Genomic DNA, 21,155 nt, shown 5'->3' on the forward strand with positions numbered 1-21,155 from the left:
AAACTAAACTGCTGTTTGGAATAGTTGAGGAAGGTAGTAACTTCTAATAAGTAAATACATACCTAAGTGCAGGTTAATATAAGCCGTATCGGCTCATTGCTCTACTGTAAATCTTTCTTGACCTGTTATTTAATTTTTAATGCGTCATTATAAATGAACTTTGCAAATAGTTGACTTTATACATGCAATTTTAGGTAGCAATTATTATTTTATTCTTGAATAGAGTTGTAAAGTTTTGGAAATCTTTCGTTTTACTACACTGTGCGTAATTCAGTTGTTGGACGAGTCAGTCGTTTAGTCAGTGGGCCAGTTAGTCAATGAATGAAGTGAAATTACTTAATGGTACGAAATTGTACTTTGCTTAATTACTTGGCCACTGATACCACATACATTCTCTCCCTCATACACGCACACTTACACATAGTGGGAAGCATACCATACACACACACACACACAAACACATTTAACCAACACACGCGCATACATGTCATTCATACGCCGTGGGTGCCGTAAAAATAACCTTCTTTGCTTTCGTTCGTTTCTCTCTATCTCTCACTCTCTGAATGCCCGTAAACTTAAGGATGTTTGTGTGTGTGTTGGCCCTGTTTATGGCTTGTTTCTTTTGAGTTTGCTTGGTTTGGTTGGTTTTTGGTTTTGTTTTTGTTTTTTGGCTCTCTACTTAAATAATTTTCTTCGTGCTCCCTCGTTTAATTTGCGCTGCCTTCTTTCATTACGTATACGCAATATATGACATTTTAAATTGTTTATGAGTTTCAAAGGGCAAAGAACAACATTACAAATTGTGGCCCCAGCACTAACACATCGGACTGTCACGAATTGGCTAATAGAATTGAATAGAAAATGTACGCGTGTGGTTTTTGAGTTAATTGTTAAGAGAATTGCCAATTGACGCTACAGACAAGGACTGATTTGCTTGGGGGCGTTTTGGGGCTTTAAGTGGTTTCTGGTTAATTGGTAAAGTTGTTGTTGTTGTTGACGTCGTTTTTTTTTTTGGCCTTCGAGTTCTTGTTTTTTGTAGGCTTTGTTTTTGTCTACATTTAGCGGCGATTTCCGACTGACTGCCTGTTTCCTAAACATAGAGCCAGAGCCAATGTGCAAATATTTGTTTGCTCGACTTTTAACATGGCCAGAACCTGGCTGCTGAATCCGGCCTGCGTCATGTGCTTCCGGCTCAACGCACAGGCGCACCTACACTTCCAACCACTTTACTCACTTTACATGTATTTGTGTGTTTGTGAATACGGTGGGCAGCAGATAGAAAGGTAGACTTTAGGTAGCTCGATGGGTGGTCAGGTAAATGGTTATACGTAGGTGTTGTTGTGACATTGTTTGTACATGATTTGTTATACGAAATGTACACATAAGAGGCACGCACATTGTCATAGTTGACCTCCCTTGCTGTCAACCCGCCTTCATTCGCAGTAGTTGTTTACTTAACGCCAACTGGTTCCCCCCACTTGCTCTCTCACTCTCTCTCTCTTTCTCTGTTGGTCCTGCGTATCCAAAAATATTTTAATAATCACGTTGTGCATTAACTTTTGACTGCCTGCTGCTGCTGCAGTTGTAATTGCATAATAACAATGTTGTATGCTGTTGTTGTCCAATGGCCTCGAATCATTTGATGTGTAAATGCGTTGAACAAACAAGGCCAACGATCCATCCATATACCCACATGCACATCCACTCACACACACACACACATGCACACTGGATGGTTGCTTGTTTGCCGAATTTGTGTTTTCAGTAAATTATTTAGGCCTCATGGCATTTCAGTTGCCTCTGTTGTTGCAGTTATTCTATAAGTTTTTCCATATTCGGGTTAATTAAAAATGTATTTTAGAAATTCCAGAATGGTCACATTCCAATTGTACATGTGTAACTATAACACAAATGACAAATGAGTATGCACTAATGGATGCCCTGCTGCTTTACTGTTGCCTGGTATTCCTGAATAGTAATAGAACCCGCACACACACACACTCACACACACACGGGAATATTGCAAATACAATCGATTTTGCATTTGTCCAAAATGTATATCTGCCATATTGAAATTACTGTCATGTTCATTATAAAACCACCTCCCCCAAAATGACCACTCTAGTTCCTCTTAGTGACCCTCTTATCGTTGTAATTAATAGGAATTCATTGCAAGTGTGCGGAATACATAAAGGCTGCCTGTACGATGTGCATGCCCTTATTTATGCCATCAATTTACTTGGCAACAATGGGCCAAGAAGACAGAGAGAGAGAGAGAGAGAGAGAGAGAGAAGAAGAGAGACAGAAAGAGAATGAATAAGTGAGAGTCAGGCAAATGCAAATCCCCCATGCACCCTATGATAATATTTTCCAACAAATATCACAAATCGACAATGCCAAAAGTAAACGGCTAACAAATATTTATAGTATTTGAATGAACGAGCCAAGAAAGAGCGACGGAGGAGAAAACTTAGCAGTCTAAGCGTCATGTGGAGAGGAAGGCAAGGAAGAGTTGGTTGGGTGGGGCTTGGAGGCAAGCTCCTGCAATATTTATTACAAGTTGCATTCAAGACAACGTCGCAATCGACAATGGGCTGCCAGGCGAAAACAAACAGCTGAAAGGCAGCGCTGGAGTCAATGCCAGATGGCAGTCTATTGCCATTCAAGGAGACCTATCCGTCCCCACCCCACAATGCAACTAAGGGCTATATAGAGGCAATGGAAATCATTTAAATAAAAGTCAATGTCATGGCATGTAAAGAAGACAGCGAATAAATAGGCAAAGTCAGCAGCGAAATTGCCTGGCACGAAGACTAAAACTTTCAAGGAAAATATGCCAAGCATATGTACGTAGTATATGACTCTTATTTTATTTTTTTTATATACCCATAGTTATAATAAATAAAGTGTGCGATACATAAGTATTAATGACAATACACATAAAGACGAAACCATGGCCAAATAAATACTTCCCATTCCCCGAACACAAGGCAACGCAAGGATGACAGGCACAACAAAGAGGAGGTACAAATCTCGGCGGCAGCTTCAATACATTTAATTTGGCATCAAAATGGAGGCTGACAGATGGTCCGACGTTGCAGGTAGACAGCAAAAGAGCCAACAACAATGTGGCTTCTAATGTATTTTCGTTTTATGGGCTCATTAAATTACGCTTTATTGCCGTTAAAATAAAATATTATGTGATAAAAATGACGGGCAGATTTTAAGTACGCTAATAAAAGTGACTAGTGACAAGAGGAGCGAAGGACTCAAGTTCTTGCTGGGCTTGCATCTTAAAAAGGCGTCACTTGTTACTTAAGAAAATTGGCTAACCCGTTAACAAACATTATTTACCAACGTTGAATTAAGTTGGCGATATCAAAATATCCTGTATTAAAGGCATAAGGCAGAGCTATTGGGGAATACTTAAATCATTCGAATTTTCTTCTTTTGTGACTTGAGCGCTGAAAAGTATGCTACTAATTATAGTTTTTTTCATATTTTGTTAACCCTTTTACATATCAAAGACCAAATACGTATATACCCGTTTACCACAATTACAGGGTAGAACAAGCATATAAAAATGTATCCAAATTGAGTTTATATGTTGGCCCATTTCGGTTAACTGGCATACAAAAACAGAAAACCCGTCTTTTACTTAGTGAGAGGATACAATTTATTTGTATGCTTCCATGCTTTTTCGTTGTTTTTAATTATTCCATTTTTTGTGTTTTATTTTGCGACTTGTCGTATTTGAATAAACCGAATGAATGAGCTGAGCAGGCCGGAGCAGGAGGAAAAAGATGAGGAAGACGAGGAGGTGGGGAAAGTGTTGACTCTTCTCACACTGTGTTACGTTGCACTTTGCGAGCAGAAAATGTCAGTTGAACTAATCGGATTAGTGTGTCAGTAGTTTTTACAGGCAAACTCAGTGTGTATCTGTCCTCTGTGTGTTTGTGTGTGTGTGTGTGCGTCTATGACGGATGGCTGTTAGACGACTATAGAAGGAGATGGCCCGTTCGTTAGCCCAAGTGACCTCCATTCGGGACAGCGGCACGTTTTAGTGTAATTAAAAAGATATGTCTGCATGTATGATATATGCATATGACTGTGTGACTTACCGACGCAGACATATCTCACTGACACCTTTTCGGAAAAGCCTTCCATGCCATATCCCTCCCCGTCATCACAAAACAAGCATTTCTCACTTTAAATAACTTTTGAGGATATCAATGCAAAATTTAAGAGATTTCCCCCAAAAGCTTAGCTCGAGGATATGGATATGAATATGGGGAATGTGATGTCAGCATGACATATCATATCAAAACAAAAAGAACATAATTCTGACGTATGCGATTACAACTCGCACACATCGGGGAACGCGCGCAGGAAGCATGTTGTTGTATACAGGACTCATGGTTTGCCAGTTCAGGCAACAAAGGACAAAACGAAACAAAACAAAACAGCGTTGAGCAATAAAATGAGAAAGCGCGCCAAGGCAAAGCAAAAGCACATCAATCAACGGTGGGAACGGGGCACAGTGGACAAGGATAGAGGGAAAATATGTAAGAATAAACGTATTGTGCGATGGGAAATGTTTTCTTCTCTCTCACTATATCCCCCTGTCTCTCTTTTCTTATGTGTATTAGTTGCAATGCACTTGAAAAATTGTTTCACATAATATAAATGTTGATTTTGAATCAACATTGAGAACTATTTCAACGAAATGTATTTCCTTTTCCCAATTTTCTCTAACCTTTTCTTTTTCATTAGCGTCTGAGAATACATAAACCTTTGCAGGATTGTTAAAAGATTTAGATTTAGATTTACATATATAAGAAGCTAATTAATATGTAAAGTCCTCTATTAAGTTTTGGTCATTTACAAGCAGCTCTTCTTGTTGAACAATTCACTTTGATTTTTCTGAGTGTAAGCGAGTTTTGGTATGTTAGTTTGTTGTAGTTTTATGCCCCACCGACAACCGCAACATACCTTTAAGTCATCACAGTAGATGGGAGGCAAAAGGACTGGCTCCAGCAGTCAGTCAGTTTAGACAGACAAAAACATGAGCATAAATATAAAATATGTGAGTGCGTGCTGTGTGCTTTTCTTTTCTTTTTTTCGTGTGCAGGGCAACAAGATTAAAAGTGCTGCCCGGGGTAAAGACACACCGACACACATCACACACACACACACACACACATATAAACAAGTAGATGAAGTGAAAGCATAACCCCAGAAAAAAATGCTACAACTTGAAAATAGTAAAACAAAAAACCAAAACAACGAAACTTGACTCACTTTGGCCCACGCAATTAAAGGTAACATTTCATATTTAATTTGTTCATGTTAAAGCAGATGGCTGATTAAGTTGGCAAGCAGCAGCAAGAGTTGGCATAGAGTTTGTGGTTCATACGACTGGCCCATATAGGTGCCAGCTCATTGCACAATTAATCTTGGGACCGCATACAACTGGACATACTTATACATATACATATGTATGTATATACTTGCGTGTGTGTGTGTGTATACTACGCATATTTATATATGTATGTATTATTTTATGGTTCATGGTAATTACAGGTGTCGCTATAATAAATTACCTTTGAATTTACTGTTTGTCGTTCTCATCGTTGTCCTTGCTGTTGTCCTTTTTGTTGTTGTTGTCATGTTGCCTGTTTTTGTCAGTAGTGAGAAGCTGTTTGTCGGAGTAGGGCAGTCCCGATGATGGGGTGGGGCTTGGGATGGTATCGAATCAGACTGGACCCATGGCCAGGATAGTTTGTGGGGATAATTGGCTACTCTGCCCTGGCTATGGTTTGCTACTGCTGTTGCTGGCAGCTCGCATGTCCCGCCATTGATAAGCTTTATTAAAAAGGATAATGAGCCTGTGGGTGTCTGCATCAGCCTGCCGTGTGTATGTGTGTGTGTGTGTGTGGGTGTAAGTATCTGTGTCTGTGTGTGTGTAATGCGGTTTTGTAGTCTCGTATGTGTTCGTGTTCGTTCTCCTGTACATGTGTCCATTATAACTTTCGTTGTTGTTTACGAGTTGTTCTGTGCCGCTTCAGTAGTTGTTAATAGTTATGAGTTAATGGTTTTTTGTTTTCATGTTATTATTGCTGATGTTGTTGTTGTTGTTGGTTGGTGTCGGTGGTTGTTGTTTGCTTTTCCGTTTCCATTATGATTTTCGGATTATTATGATTACTTTTGTTTGGCCGCATAATCAAATTAACTCAATGCTAGCAATTTTAACTGCCACTGACACATTCAGGTTTTGCTTTATTATTGGCATTTCCTTTTATTTTTTTGTTAGCTGATTGTATTTGCTGGTTTTCGGGGGGCCAGGTGGTAAAACACTCCAGTAATTGCATAATCGACACGTGAAATCTTTCGACTTTCCAATAACTATAACGATAACTTTTGTCGATTTTTTTCCCCCTTTTTTTTTTTGCTGTGTTTTTTGTTCGTATGGCGTATTTTTTTCCCCCCATATAGTGGAAAACTTGCGTCAAATGACTTTTTGATGTTTGCTGATTCAGTTTTGATTAGCTTTCTCTTACCCTTAACGGGCCATCGGCAACTCTCGTCAAAGGCTATGTGTATCGTTTGCAAGAAATGTTTTTTATGTATTTCTTTTTCCAATTTTTTTCTTCCTTTTTTTTTTTTAGTGATTTTCAGCTTTGCCTCATGCCTGAGTGCAGTTTTTCAAGCTTTAAGCTCCATTGCACATTGGCCATTTGCACTATGTGGAGCTCCATGGGAGCGTGTACTACTCCCAAATGGGAAGCCTATGAAAATACCTCAAAGCTTGCTGGCCCCATTTAGAGCCACATATGTATGTGTGTGTATGTGTTTTTTTGGGGCACTGGCACTATTGATTTGGGCTAAAAGAAGAACAAACTTTACTTTGGCAACGTAAAAAAGAAATTGCCGAACGATAAAAATATTTTGCCATAGAATTTTCTTCACATTTTCAAATTGAAATGAACAAAAAGTTGGTTGAAAAAATATATGATTTGCTAGTCAATGATTTTTATAGAAGAAACATAAAAAAAACATTGTTCTTTAAAATTTAAAGCTTTAAGTTTTTCGCATCGTTCTCGATCAGAAGCAACTTTCATACCAATAATTATAAAGCTTAGCTTGTTGTTGATTGTAAATTTTGTCTTCTACCACACGCGAATTTTAGTTTCATATTTCCAAGTATCCTTGGGCTAACTAACAAGTTCTGTCATGTTGTGCATTTGTTTCGCTTAGTTAGTCATGGGTGACAACTACATGAATTCATCGGCCTGCTCATATCTTGTTTTTGCATGTCGCTGAAACGTTTGGCAACTTAATGAACGCCTTTGGTTATACACATACATACATACGTGTTCTTAGCATATGTATGTAGGTATGAATTTATGTACGCAGCTGCATGCAGCTACAGCTTAAGGTACAGCTACTCCGGGGGGTCCTTGCCTGCCACTTGAAGCTAAGCAGGAAACGGAAATTACTTTGCAAACACTTTGCACCAGCCCAAAGTCGCGTGGCGAAACGTGGCGTATACGTAACAGCAAAGGCAACAGCACGGCAAAAACGATGTAAAAGTCAAGTGAAGTCAGGTTAAGGTGAAGGCGTCCCAGGGCCTTCTTGCGTCATTTTCTTATACTATTCTTGGCATTTACTTCGTTGCTGCTGCTGGTGTTGTTGCTGCTACTGCCTTTTATGGCCATAAGCAATATGAAATATGAATTGCGGTTGCTTGAAAATCTGTATGGCAAAACCAAGTGAAGTGGGGGGCAAGGGAACAACCTCAACCGGGTAAGCCCAGTATCTGGGGTCTGACCACACTGACTGCTGGCTATTTGAGTGAAAACAAAAACAACAACAACAAAAAACATCAACTGCATTTAACTTTGTTGTGCTTTTTTTTCGTTGCCGTCATCGTCGTCGTGGCACATTGCCATTTTATGGCTAAATCCACTTTAGCTGCGCACATAGAAAGCAGCATGTGTAAGGGAAGAGACTGAAGGGTAAAGAATAGACGATGGGGTAATGTAATTCACCTGACTGCCTACGTTTGTTCCCCTGACTTTCTCTCTCTCTCTCTCTCTCTCTCCTGCTATTGAATGTTGTTGTAAGTTAAATTATGACCAAAATGTTGTTGGCTGCTGTTGCCGCAGCCTGTTTTGTCCCTCCAATACGAGCAAGTCTCATGTGAGTGTGTGTGTATATGGTGGGTTAAAATTACCTTTAAATTGAAAATTATTGTATGTGCGCGCGCGCTCAATTCGCATTCGCTCGTTGCCAGTATCTCTCCTCCCGCCCTTCCGCTTGCCACACAGCAGAGCAGCTAGATCCCTACATCAGGTCGGTCTTCTTGCTTATTGCACTAAAAATATAAATTTCTGTGGTTTCTGCTGAAAATTGCGGCAGTGAAGGCACTGAAGCAGCTTAAAACGTTGTCGAGCTTTGAGAATTACTTTTTCAATTTGAGGTACTCACGGCACACAGCCGAGAAGCCGCTCTACTCACGAGAGCACAGCAGGAAAATGAATTAATGTGGGATGGTGAAAACCCAGCGGAAGAGACTCTTAATTTATGTACATTTCTCATATAATATGCGGGTGAAGTGAATGGTTGAGATTTGAGACGAATGTCAATTTAGAAAATTTTCCGTAGCATACTTTTTAGAGCACGACTCGAAACCCAAAATGAGAGTGAATGGTTGGATGTGTGTGTGTTTGTGTGTGTGAGTGGGCCAGGCAGCAACAATTGTTTGCTTTTGTGTCCATTTTGAATGGGCTTTTAAAATGATTAAATTTCATTTCAGAAATATTTCTTTCCATTGGACAACATCTGCTTCAACATCAAATGGACAATATTGACGAGTTTGCTATCAATTTCCATTTTGATATGGCAAACATTTGACATGTTTATTAATAAATTGAAGTTGACTTTAAATCTATCTATAGAAATTGGCCACTTTAAGAGATGAAGAAGAGAGAGAGAGAGGGAGAGAGAGAGAGGGAGAGCGATGAACAGAACTTTTGGCCAGAGACAAGACATACGCCTTTGGGCCATAATTCTTGTTACTTGTCCTGCCTGTCGCCTGGCCAAATGTGTGGTCTCTGTGGCCTTCAAGTTGGCGTTGAACTCAAGGGGGTTTTGGGTTCAACAGTTTTGAACTTGTGTCTCTCTGTCTCACAATCAGTAGTGCTTGCCTTCTACGACAACTTGGCAAATTGTCGTACCCCAACCCCCATCATGTGCTCCTCCCCAACCCCACCACTACCCCAGCCCACTTTACTATATCATGCCCTGCCGTTCAGCTCTGCTTCAGTCGCCAAGCTGGCTTGTTTGTTTGCCTAACGGGGTCGTAAATAAATCATTTGATAACTTGACGCTGCCTCCACCTCTGCCAAAAAACGATACACCCACATAGCCACATATACACATATACTGCACACACACACACACGCCCTTTGGAGTTGTAGATCCTGCGGTTTGCCAATGGTCAAGGGCTTACCTAAGCGACGTCAACTTGGCTGTCCACTGTTACAAGATTTTGTGATTTATATGCTTTCGGTTTGACGTGACGCGACACGATATCGATTTGGCTCCGTTTGCTGGTTTACGAGCTCAATTCTTGTAGCCACTTTGTTGCTGGCACGGGCTACGAGTCTTATCTGTGGCCCTTCGGCCGCAGAGCAAACTTTAGCCAAAAATGAAATGGCGTCGTTAATTTTTACTGTCCACCACGCCACCAGGACACCAGAACAACACAAGGCACAGAGCACAGAGATACAGTCAGTCAGAACCACAACCATGGCCAGGGAGTCACAGCCACAGTCATGCCAAGGCAGAAAAGAAGTTGGACAACAGTTTCAATTATCTAGCAGCACTTTCATGTGGCTTGCTGCACCATGCCAACATGAAACTCTTCTATACAAACAATTCACACCAAATTTTGGGGTCGTCCTCAAAGTCAAATAGTTGGGACAAAAGTTACGAAATTGATTTTCTTTGTTAGGTAACACCTAACACCAGCTGAAAATCCTCCAATGCAAATCGGCTCATTTTGTAATCTGAGAGATTCCAAGCAGAAGTAAATCTTTTTCAATTACAAACCACAAAAAGTTTCGACCAAAAAAGAAAAAGGTGTCCTTCAATCAAGCTTAGCCATGTTTTTTGTTTGCACCTCATAAAAACTCTTAAAAAAAAAAAAGAGAGCTGAGTCGGGAAACAAGAAATGCGAAAAATACAACACATTGACATAAACACGATTTGCCACTTAGTCCATTGTTCCCTGGCGCTAAAAGAGATTCATTTGACCTACATTAAATACGCATTGAAGCATTTTGTGAACCAAACAGGGCATACGATGCCTGTCATAACTGGAGCTGGAGCCATATGACTTTCTATTTAAGGATTTGCTGTCAGAATCAATTTGTGGCTGCCTTTCCACATCCCATTCCAATCAACTATTAATAGACCATATGAGTCCGAGCCAATTGCTAGCTGAAAGCGGGAAAATCAGCTTAAATGTCTCACGAGAAGCAGACCAGACTTATGACGAACCGTTCAAGATTAAACCGTTTCTCCAACCCGAAGAAGAAGATAAAAAAAGGGAGAGAAATGTTATTTATAATCAGATTCGCATGAGAAACTAAGCCTCTGCCAGCGTGTTGCTGGCTTAAAGCTGCTTCAGCTAGTGCTACAGCTTCTACGTTTCCTACCATGCATGAGGATTAGGTATTTCAAAAGTTTTTGACCCAAAAGGATTTAGCTTTCTCTCCCTTTCTGCCTCTATCTCTTGGCTAGTGTGGTGTGTGTGTGTGTGTATGGGTCTCTGTGAGTGGGGGCTAACAGTCTGGTGGCCGGGTCTTTGTTTGCTTGACTTTGTTGCCACTTGGCAACAATGGGAACGTGTCTACTACATATTTGTGTGCCGCTTTTGACTCTTTTGCCTATTTGCCTGAATGGCCATTATCTTCATCTACATCATCGCCAGCAGCAACAAAAACAACAACAACAACCACAATTTGATCCTAAACCCCTTTGCGTTTTTGATCTATGCCACATAAAAGTTACCAAGCGCCACAAACTACATAGTCTGTGGGTCGTCATCATCATTTCAATCCTCAGTTGTCGTGGCAATTCAATTTGCTTTGCCTACTCATAATACTTGCAAAACAGTTTGAAGTGTGCCATCAGTTGTCGGTATCAACTAATTTGCTTAAATTATCCCAAAAAAGGATTGAGTCATTTATGTAGACAGAAGAAGACTTTGTAAATTGACATCAAACAAAAAGAGTCATAATCATAATCACAATCTTAACAAAAGTTTGCCAACAAAAGACAATCGAAATTGACCAATAGACAATGTGTAAGTCTTTAATTACACAAGTCAAGTCCATAAATTACTTGCACATTTTGTTTCCAAAAATTTATTGCAACTCGATGACTGTCATCTTGAGGTGTGTTTGCTGTTGTCAGGCAATTAAATTTATAGGTATTCTTCCCAAATACCCAAATACCCAACACAAAGCTGACATTGAGAAGAAGCTACAGTAAAATGACTGAACTCTGAAAATAGGCAATAAAAAATTCCAACAATATGGCAAAGCTCATAAGGCAGCATCAGCAGGTCTAAGCCTGGTCCTGAGCTTTCTTAGCTTTTGCAGCAATAACATTAACAACAACCACAAAAGTAGAAGCTGCATCAAATTCGAAGTGAAATTTACAATTTAAAATGCATGCATAATGAATGATGTTTGCAGCCAAAAAGTCTTTCAGGGTGCTGCATGCCACAGAATTAGGAAATCTGCAGGCCATGGTCAAGCTCTAGGCAAAAGGAGAAACAACAACATAACACAACAGGCACTTCGAAGAGGAGCCGAGAAAATTCGTAATCCGTACAACATAAAAGCTGCAGATAGAGAAAACGAGTAAAAGGCAACCAAACAAATGTGAACTGTTTGTTACAGATGGTTTTATTTTCGACTTATTTTTGAATTAGGTAAACAAGTACCAATGTAGATTTATAGTTTCTGTTCCCATGCCCCAAATAAGGAGCCTGTTACCCTTTACTTTATTCTTATATGTAGTGCTTCTTTCTCCTTTTATTCGGCCCCTTCTGCCTCTTTTATTGAGCACATTTTTGTGCCCCGTTGTGTGCCTGTTGTTCGTTCACATTTGTTTTAAAAAATTTTTGCATAACGTTTTTTTTTCTTGTTTCTGAGAAATATGCTTTTGTCTTTGCCCTGGCATCGATGGTTGAATTTCTTTCTTAAGCTCCCCACAGGTGGGGGATCCACCTGTGTTTGTTTTCGGATTAAAACTGGGGCAAAAAAAAGGTGCACGTGTGCTGGCGGCTGCTCTCCAGCATCATCTCAACGCCCAACCGGAAGCTCCCTTTCAGTTGAAAGCCGACACCGACTCATGCTCGAATTTCCGTTTTTAATTTAATTAGGCGCATGCCAACGCGTTTACCTATGCTCACAACCGGGCCTAACAATATACATATATTTCCAGCTTATCCACCTACTCACTCACACACGACAATAACACTATGTGTGTGAGTGTGCGTATCTGAAATTTAAAATAAATTTTATTTATCTTTGATTTTGAAATATATTTTACCCCTGCAGAGTGGCAATATATCGCTGCCTTGACAACTAACAGATGTTTTTTTTTTTTTTTATATTTTTATCAAGGTATCATATCACCATTTTTCCAGGATTTTCAGGCAATCATTGTATATATATGTATCATTTAATTGTTAGTTGTGGCAATTAGTTTTAAATGCAATATTAGAATATTAATTAGAGGTTTTTTGGTCGTGGTTTTATGTTTGGCATACTTTTTGTTCAAACAAGTTTCGAATTTTAAAATCAAATTAAAAATAATAAAACTATATCAACAATAATTTTGACATATCGTTCACTTAATTTTATTATTTATTATGAAAAGGGGTATAAATTTAAAATGTTGCAAGCGTATCACGTATTAAATTTCGAAACTTTCTGTTCTTTTCAGCCGAATTGAATATATTGTAAGTGAAGGTATATTGTCTATATATTTGTATGTAATATATACATACATATGTACATACATATATGGATCTCTCAAATTGAAAACTCATGTCTTTTTTGCATCCGATCCCTTTTTGCCATCTCATAGGGTTTGCCTAATGTTTAACATAAATTTGACTTTGAATAGGAAAGTTTTGGCAAATCATCATCTTCTGCTTAGTTTGTTGCCTTGCTTAAACTTTTACTTTGATTACTTTAAAATGTGGCCATAAAGTCAAAACGAAAAGCAAAGTCAAATAGTTGCAAGTGTGAGAATTGTTTCAACAAATCGCTTATCAAATGCGGCTACACCACACACGCACACGTCATAAATTTTGAGTTGGTTTCAACAAATTCTAGACTATGCCTACACACACACACGTACGCACACACACACTGACATTCGAATAGCTAGCGGAAGAGACGCCATCATAATGGCCAGACCATTATCCTGCATATAAAGTTGTTCATTTCCTTGTTGTTTTTTGGTCATTTCTGCTTTGATTTGACCGTCGTCTCCATTGTCCTTCTCGTACTTGATGTCTACGACTTTCGCCATGCACGTTCATCTGGTTGGCTGGGTGGCTGGCTGGCAGGCTGGCCCTTAAGGCCATTGTATTGCATACATAATAAATTTTATGAAACGTAAATTTTTATTGAAACCAATTTTTGGCACTGCCATAAAACGACAAGTGGGTCACAAAAGCCCAACTTTTTCTCCTCCCGCCACCGATGAGTTCTTGGAGCATTTATAATAAAAGTCCAAATGTTTTATTTATATGCTGTATTCGATTTGTATAGATTTGTAGCGAAAACATTTCCAGACAGAGACACATGGCCTCTACAGATTTGGCAAATTAATTTCACATTACCGAAAACTATTTCCAAATTCAACGAAAAAGCACAAAAACAATGTTAACAATAAGAACAAAGTACTAAAACTACTCTAAACGACAGAAAACAAAATAGGAAGAGTGCATGAAACAAAAAAACAAACATACCAAACTAGTTGAAAGAATCAACAAACGCACAAAGTGCAGAGCAACAACAACAAGAAAAACAACAACGTTATTTTGTGTAAATTTTAAACAAACGCAAATATGGCGAATTAAACGAAACTTTGAACAAAGCATTGGCCCAGCTGTTGATTTGTCGTAGACAAATGAAAAATACTTTACATCGTTTTTCAGTTGGGGGATATCGAATTGCAAAGACCCTGAATAAATTTCCGGGTCATATGATCACTGATAATCCTCCTCAAAATATTAACAATAGAAGAAACCAACTGCAACTTCTGTCTACATAATATTACGAACAAGCAATATGCCCTCTATCTATATATACAGGGTAAAAAAGTAGCTTACTATCATCAAAATCCGCCATTTGGGTTCATTGTTTCTATGTTTTGTTGTTTTCTTTTCGTTGACTAAAGAGAGGTCACAACACACACACACACACACACACAGTGAAAAGGTGGGGTAGGCAATTGACAGTTTTTTCCAATACATTATTCGACTGGAAATGCAAAAAAATGTTTACAAATCAGTGAAGCAAAAAAATTCACCAATTTTATTTTCGGGGTGTGGCACACATTGTACGTAAATCTCGTGTGAACTTGGTAGCTACAAATACATATAAACTATATTTGGCATAAGGTAACCGTTTACAAAAAAAAGAGGAAAAAAACAGTCACTAAGCCCATATGTGAAACGGTTTTTATTAGGCATTTGTATTGATCAAAAAGAGGGATCAGACTTTGTATGCTTTTTGTTGGTTTCGTGTTTGATGAGCAAATTCTCTAATTCATTCATACATCAACTAACATTTTTAACAACTTTTTGAAGGTAAAAAAGTTATCTAAGGCCTTTAAAATTATATAAAAGATCAGAAAACAATTAGCTGTATGTAGAATGTAGATTTAGACTTTACCTAAATCGGATTCGACACTAAATTGATGAGACCCTTAAACTTGTTGCCTTTAAATCAACTTTTAATAACTATGTGGTTCAAATTTTATTTACATATTTGGAACAAACAAAACAAACGGTCCATAAAGATAAATAAAAAAAAATTCGCTTAAAATTGCAAAAAACAAAATTGTTTCTCAATGACAGTGATTTCCGGTTTGGGATTGAACCTTTTCCTTTATTATTTTTTCAATTAATACCTCTCAGGATAGCGTATAATTGCATTATGTGGAGCAGCATTACACAGGCAATACAATTACGAATATGCAGATTATATATGTATGTATGTATGTATTTGAAAATGTCTGATGCAGGGCCCGATACAAACAGATTATGCTTGTTGAATGCTTTTCGACTCACAACAGACTCTCTCTTATGGACATTAATATCCAATGTATGCATATTTATTTATAACACGCAAAAATATTTATTGAACATTCTTGTTCAGCCGGTGAATGAGTCATTAAAAATTCATAAGCGACCAATGCAAAAATCCATGAAATTTTAATGAAATAATTAATTTATACATATTTATATGTACGGGGGGATATACAGAGGGATTCATTAGTGCATACGAAATATCTAGCAAGTTTGTACGTAATTATATTTCAATTATGGGTTGCACTTTGATGGACCTTTTGTTATCTAATTGCTGAGAAGGAGGAGCAAGAGGAGGAGCAAGGCAAGACAGAATGACAGCCACTTTACTTGATGGGTAAAAGAGAGGGAGCAACTGACCCAGTTGACTTAGTGCACCTCAAGTACGGCAAGCCATGCTTAACCTGACAAACGCAGGGAAGTCGCTGTGCATTGTCAAAACGTCATAACGTCGGGACCAACTCATCAAAGTACGGCTCATTAACACGCTTCTGGAAATGCCGAGAAGAGATGTGATGGCATGGAATGGAATGGTATAAGGAGCAGACAACTTGATTGAACTTCAATGGCGGCTGCTGCTGCTACTCCTTCTGTTTGGTGTCGCTCGTTCGTCTTGGGTTGGTTGGGCGAACACCACATCGAGATTAATGCTAATGTGACAACTTAATCGAAAGCCATTTATAAGTCATGTCAAGTGGAGGAGCCTTCGTCGCCCACTTGTCAACATTATGACTACGCCATAATATGGATGTCAATGATAATGATGACGATGGCTAAATGTAGCTAGGCTACCCAAAGCCATAGCCATACCCATACCCATCCATGACAACGACAAATCCATAAAAAGCACGTTAAATATTTGCATTAATTCTATGTTTTTGGACCAAAAGCTGTGTCGTGGTAGTAACACTGTTGGCAGGGACAAAGGAGAAGAAAAACAAACTGATAAGTTAGAGCCAAAAAGGGAAGACACAGGAAACAGGAGGCCAACCAGGATGTGTACATACATATTTTTCGTGCGCTTCGGTACTTACCCGGTAAGCATGATGCCAATGCGATGCTGATAAAGAGCAATAGTTGTGCTATCTCTACCGTGTTGATGCTCCTCCTACGGCTGTTGCTCCCACTGCTCCACCAGCTTCTGCTGCTGCCGCTGCTGCTTCTGTTGTTGTTGTTGTCGCTGTAGCTGCTCATTTTCTCGTTTATCGGTAGTCGTTTGGCTGCTGGAGCTCCTTCTCCTATTTGTTCTTATCGTAGAATGCGTTACTTTGTCAACGACTCGACTCGACTCTGTCTCTCCGTCTGTCTGTCAGTGTGTCTCTCCGGCTCGCTAAGTGGACGTTAAGTGGCGCACACTTGACTTTTATTGCACGGCACGATTCTTGTCACTATTTTACTATTTCTTGTTTTTGCCCGCTTTTTTTGGTATCAACTCACTTTCTACTGCACTTTACGTTGTTTTAGCCGTGGCAGCAGGCGAAATTTTATTTTTGAAAATTTTCGTGTTTCGATTTTTATTTTTACTTTATTTTTTTTTTTTTTGGGTTCACATCAGATATATCGGATTATTGCCGCACTTGCCGATCTCATAGATGTGTATAAACAACATTAACAAAAAATATATTTGGGGAACTGCATGAAGAATTACTGTCATGACAACGAATAAATAAATCAATTATGGAAATTTGATATATTTCGCACAGTATCGTTTGATGGAAATCAACTTTGAAACACAACAAATTACAAGAACCAATTTTACAATTACTATATGTATATGAAATATATTTGCAATTATTTTTGTTGCTCGTTTGGGTTTCTTTCTTTTTTTCGTCTATATTGTCTGCATTTGTTTATTATTTCACTTTGCACCTCGGGAGAGGTTTTTGTTTCTTTTTGTTTGTGGTGTTTTAATCAGAAATTTACACAGTCAACCGTCAATGGTGAACAGAAGGCGAGACGATGGGGCCAGAAGGTGCACGGGATCGGGATGCGGATGCGGATGCGGATGCCGATGTAGAGGAATCCGAATCGTGGAGGCGGTGAGCAACAAATTGGCAACGTTGCAGCCAAATGAAAGCACAATGAAAATTTTCAATCAAAACTTTTTACTCCTTTTGTTTTTTGCCTTTCGCCTGGCTTTTTTCGGGATTTTTTTTTCTTTTCTTTTTTCAGTTATGCTTTTTGTTGCTTTTTAGCGCTCGTTAACTCTGGCGATTCTTTTTGCCAGGTTCTTTTGTAGCTTGTTGTTTCCTTTTTTTCAATTTTTAATGCAATTTCCACGCTTAACTGCACTTTTTGCCATTTCTCTTTCCCTTGTTATTCTTTGTGTTGGTTTTTGCTTTTGTTTCGGTTTGCCCCTTTTTGTATTGCATTTATTTACACGAACAGAAACACACACACAATGTGAGAGAGAGAGAGAGAGAGAGAGAGAGAGAGACAACAAAATATGTACACAATTTGTTTTGGGTTGTCGTCTCTTCTTCCCTTCGTGTCTATATCCTCTGTCTTAGACACAAATTCAAATAACTTTTTCCTTTGCCTTTTCCGCTTAACGTTATTGTTGCGCGTTTCTTTTCCTCAAATCAGTTGACCATCAGTTTTTGCTGTTACTGTACCAAAGAACATGGCCCAATTTTGGATAGCTTTGGTTTTGATTTTCTTGGGCTTCGGTTTGGGCCTTGCCTTTGGCATCTTCACATACTCCTTGCCAGAATCTGCAAAAAAAGAGAGAGAAAGGAAAAAAAGACGAAAGTCTGATGAGTAAATTGTCTGGAGAGTCTTTAAGGGGGGCAAAGCTTACGGTTATTATGACCTTAAATGCAAAACTCATGTAATCTGGGGGTAACTAATTTAAAATTTCCTTTGAAGCTTTGGTTTCTTTCGTCGTGCTTCATATTTATTTTTCATAATTTATTAGTTCAGTTTCGCTTTCATTTCTGCATTTTATGCTAAACTTTTCGCTCGTGCTTTGTGATGAACTTTTTCTTTCTTTTTTCTCTCCTAGTCAGGATATATGACTTAGCCGGGACCGGATAATGCGTCAGGTGGCAAAAGGAGATGGCATCATCTTTTACGCACTCCCGAAGGTCGCCTAGCAAAAGACTGACGGGCTGAGTGACGGACTGGTTGAGTGACGTGTGTCTAGGCTATGAGCCTGTAGGTGGTGTCCTGGTCGGGTCGCAGTCAACCTTTTGTTCTCTTTCCCACACACACACATACTAAGTGCGAGGCTGCAACCATTATTATGCTTTATTTTCCGCTTGACACCTTTGGGCTGCGTTGCGCATTTCCTTTCACCAGGCAATGGCACTCTGTCTATGTGTGAGTGTGTGTGTGTGTGTGCACCCACTTGGCATTTATGCGCGACTTTTTCCCTCACTCGTTTGCTTTTTCTATATTTGCTACTCGCATAAGCCATTTTTTTTTTTTGTGTTTTTGTAGGCCCTAGCCCAAAGGCTTGGCCCAGCCACCTGCATGGAAATGAGAAACCTGGAAATGCTCCCTCGCACAACGTTTTCTTATCAACACATGCACGTCGACGTGAAGCAGAGACGTCATGTCCTCGTCGTCTGAATTGAAATTTATTATTCTGCTTTGTCGTGCGTATATGTGTGTGTGTGTGTGAAACACTCTTTTCGTTTTTTTTTTACCCTCCCTTCTGGTTGGTTTCTCTTCTTTTCGTTTAGTACTTTTCATTTGCCAAGAACCCCTTTGGAGCATTTAATATTTTTATTTTCCGCCATCTCCAGTCAGTTTTTCTTGCTTTTACTCTTGTTAATTGCTTTTCATCTGGTTATGGAAACAACGAAGAAAACTGGCTATGATGAAGTTGACTGGCTGAAGGAGAAGCAAAAGGAGTAAGGAGTTGGGGTGACCTTTGATGTGCGACCTTTTGCTTTGAGAATTGCTGTGCGCACTTAGGGATATTGTTCACATGTCTCAATTATCCTTTTTTGATTTCACACATATGTGCACTTCAACTTTTGCGCTTTTGTTGCTCCAATTTCAAAGTGAAATTGAACTTGATTTTGAGAGCAAAGCGAAAAGTGAACTTCCCTTCTGATTTCTTATTTCAAGATGCTGGTTATTACTTTGTTGGAAAACGAGACCTGTTAACTTAATGCCTTTGCTGCTCCTACTACTTGCTGTTGGCCATAAAAAAAAATCTTGCATAATTCCGCCATTTTTATACACGATTATGTAGGCTAAATGTGTGTGCTAATTCGGTTCCCAGTGCCCGAAGAGATGACCATCCGATAGCAGGCAATTTGTTGAAGGTCCTTTTTATTTATACATCTTTTTTCCTCATTTTTCTGTGAGCCAGCCACGAATGAGATACAAGCAAAAAAAAAAAAAGCGGCAAACCCAAACTTGTTTGGTTTTTTTTCTTTTCTGCTGACATTTGCCGTTTTCGCCGCTTAGCACGTTCGAAAGTGAACAAGAAGTAGGAAAAAACACAACTCCCAGCCACAAAATGGAAAGGAAAAAGCTGAGTTGGAAATTATGCAAAGATTATGTGCACAACTTGAGACAGGGCCGAGAACTAGAGCAAGAACTGGCAAGTTAACTTGTCCTCGGGCTGGACTCGAGGTGTGGTGAGGTCCAGTACCAACTTAAGTCGAGTGACATGTAAATCTGGCTCCAGGCTGTGCGCCATTTTGTTGGAAAGAGTTGAAAAAAAAGTAAACGAGATGATGATAATGTACCCGCTCATGCTCATTTGCCATTCTCCGCTTTTTTTAAGCCCATGCCCAGGAGCCACATTTTCTTTTCATGAAAATCAGTTAAATGAGTTTGTTTACATGTTTCGCTGTTACGTCTGTTGCGGCTCTTGCGGTTTTTTGTTACAAAACCTACAGACACACAACACACACTGACACACACGTCCTTTAATGTATGCAAGCATAAGGAATGGAGGGAACAGAGTGGCGGACAACGACGCGACATTGTCTGGACTCGGGGTTTTTTCTGCGGAAATAAATGTAAGAAAAATCCCCATACAATTTACTTTTGAAATTTGATATGCCGTTGCGGCCTAAAAGTAGGCAGCATATAATTTGCGTTCGCCGCTTTGCCATTGCCAGACAGCAGCCGTTTGCTTTATGTAATTTGCATGTAAACATGTGTTTATTTTTATGCCTCATGGCAACGTACATCGTACGTTATATGTACACACACATACACATTTACACAATCCTCTCCCAACCACCATACCCCGAGTATTTCTTAAGACCGTGACGCGCGAAATTACTCCAAACATCAAATGATTTTGTTTAACATATTTTGTTATTAAGTGTGGAAATGTGCATATTTTGCTTACGGACTTCGCCTTAAGGTTCCTAGCAGTTCCAGCACCAATTCCGGCAACTTCTGGTCTCTGTTTGAGAGTTTCCACCAAACCCCTTTTATCCGTGTGCCTTTCTCTCTTTCAGCTTTCTCATTTTTAGCATTGAGTCGTTCGTGCCTGCAGTAAATTTCCGTTTGCCATCTTTTAGGGCGGGCAAGCAGGCATACTTTACTTGAACTTTGTGTAGCGTGAAGTTCTTAAATTATTGGCCTAGACTATAAACTGTTTGGGGCCGTCTGACCTGCCCAACTACCCACACGAACCCATATACATATATATGGCAACATGCTTAACTTTGGCAGTCTTTGTTGCCAAGCGAATTATGTTTTTGTTGAGTTTAAGACAGTTTGACCTGCCCTATGACAATTCGACAGAAGTTTGAAGGCTAAAACTACTATATTT

At 39.2% G+C, this 21,155-nt stretch overlaps 1 protein-coding gene across 1 annotated transcript in view; it reads right to left on the minus strand.

The window, feature by feature from the left end:
- Nucleotides 1–21,155, minus strand: part of LOC137584269 (serine-rich adhesin for platelets) — a 174,921-nt gene that overhangs the window by 43,191 nt on the left and 110,575 nt on the right. The window contains 1 exon segment of the mRNA XM_068299584.1: nt 16,441–18,120. Within this exon segment, the coding sequence (XP_068155685.1) occupies nt 16,441–16,600 (160 nt within the window). The 5' untranslated portion in view covers nt 16,601–18,120.

Source organism: Drosophila tropicalis, unplaced genomic scaffold, assembly GCF_018151085.1.
Source record: "Drosophila tropicalis isolate 14030-0801.00 unplaced genomic scaffold, ASM1815108v1 contig_878, whole genome shotgun sequence".
Lineage (NCBI taxonomy): Eukaryota > Metazoa > Arthropoda > Insecta > Diptera > Drosophilidae > Drosophila > Drosophila tropicalis.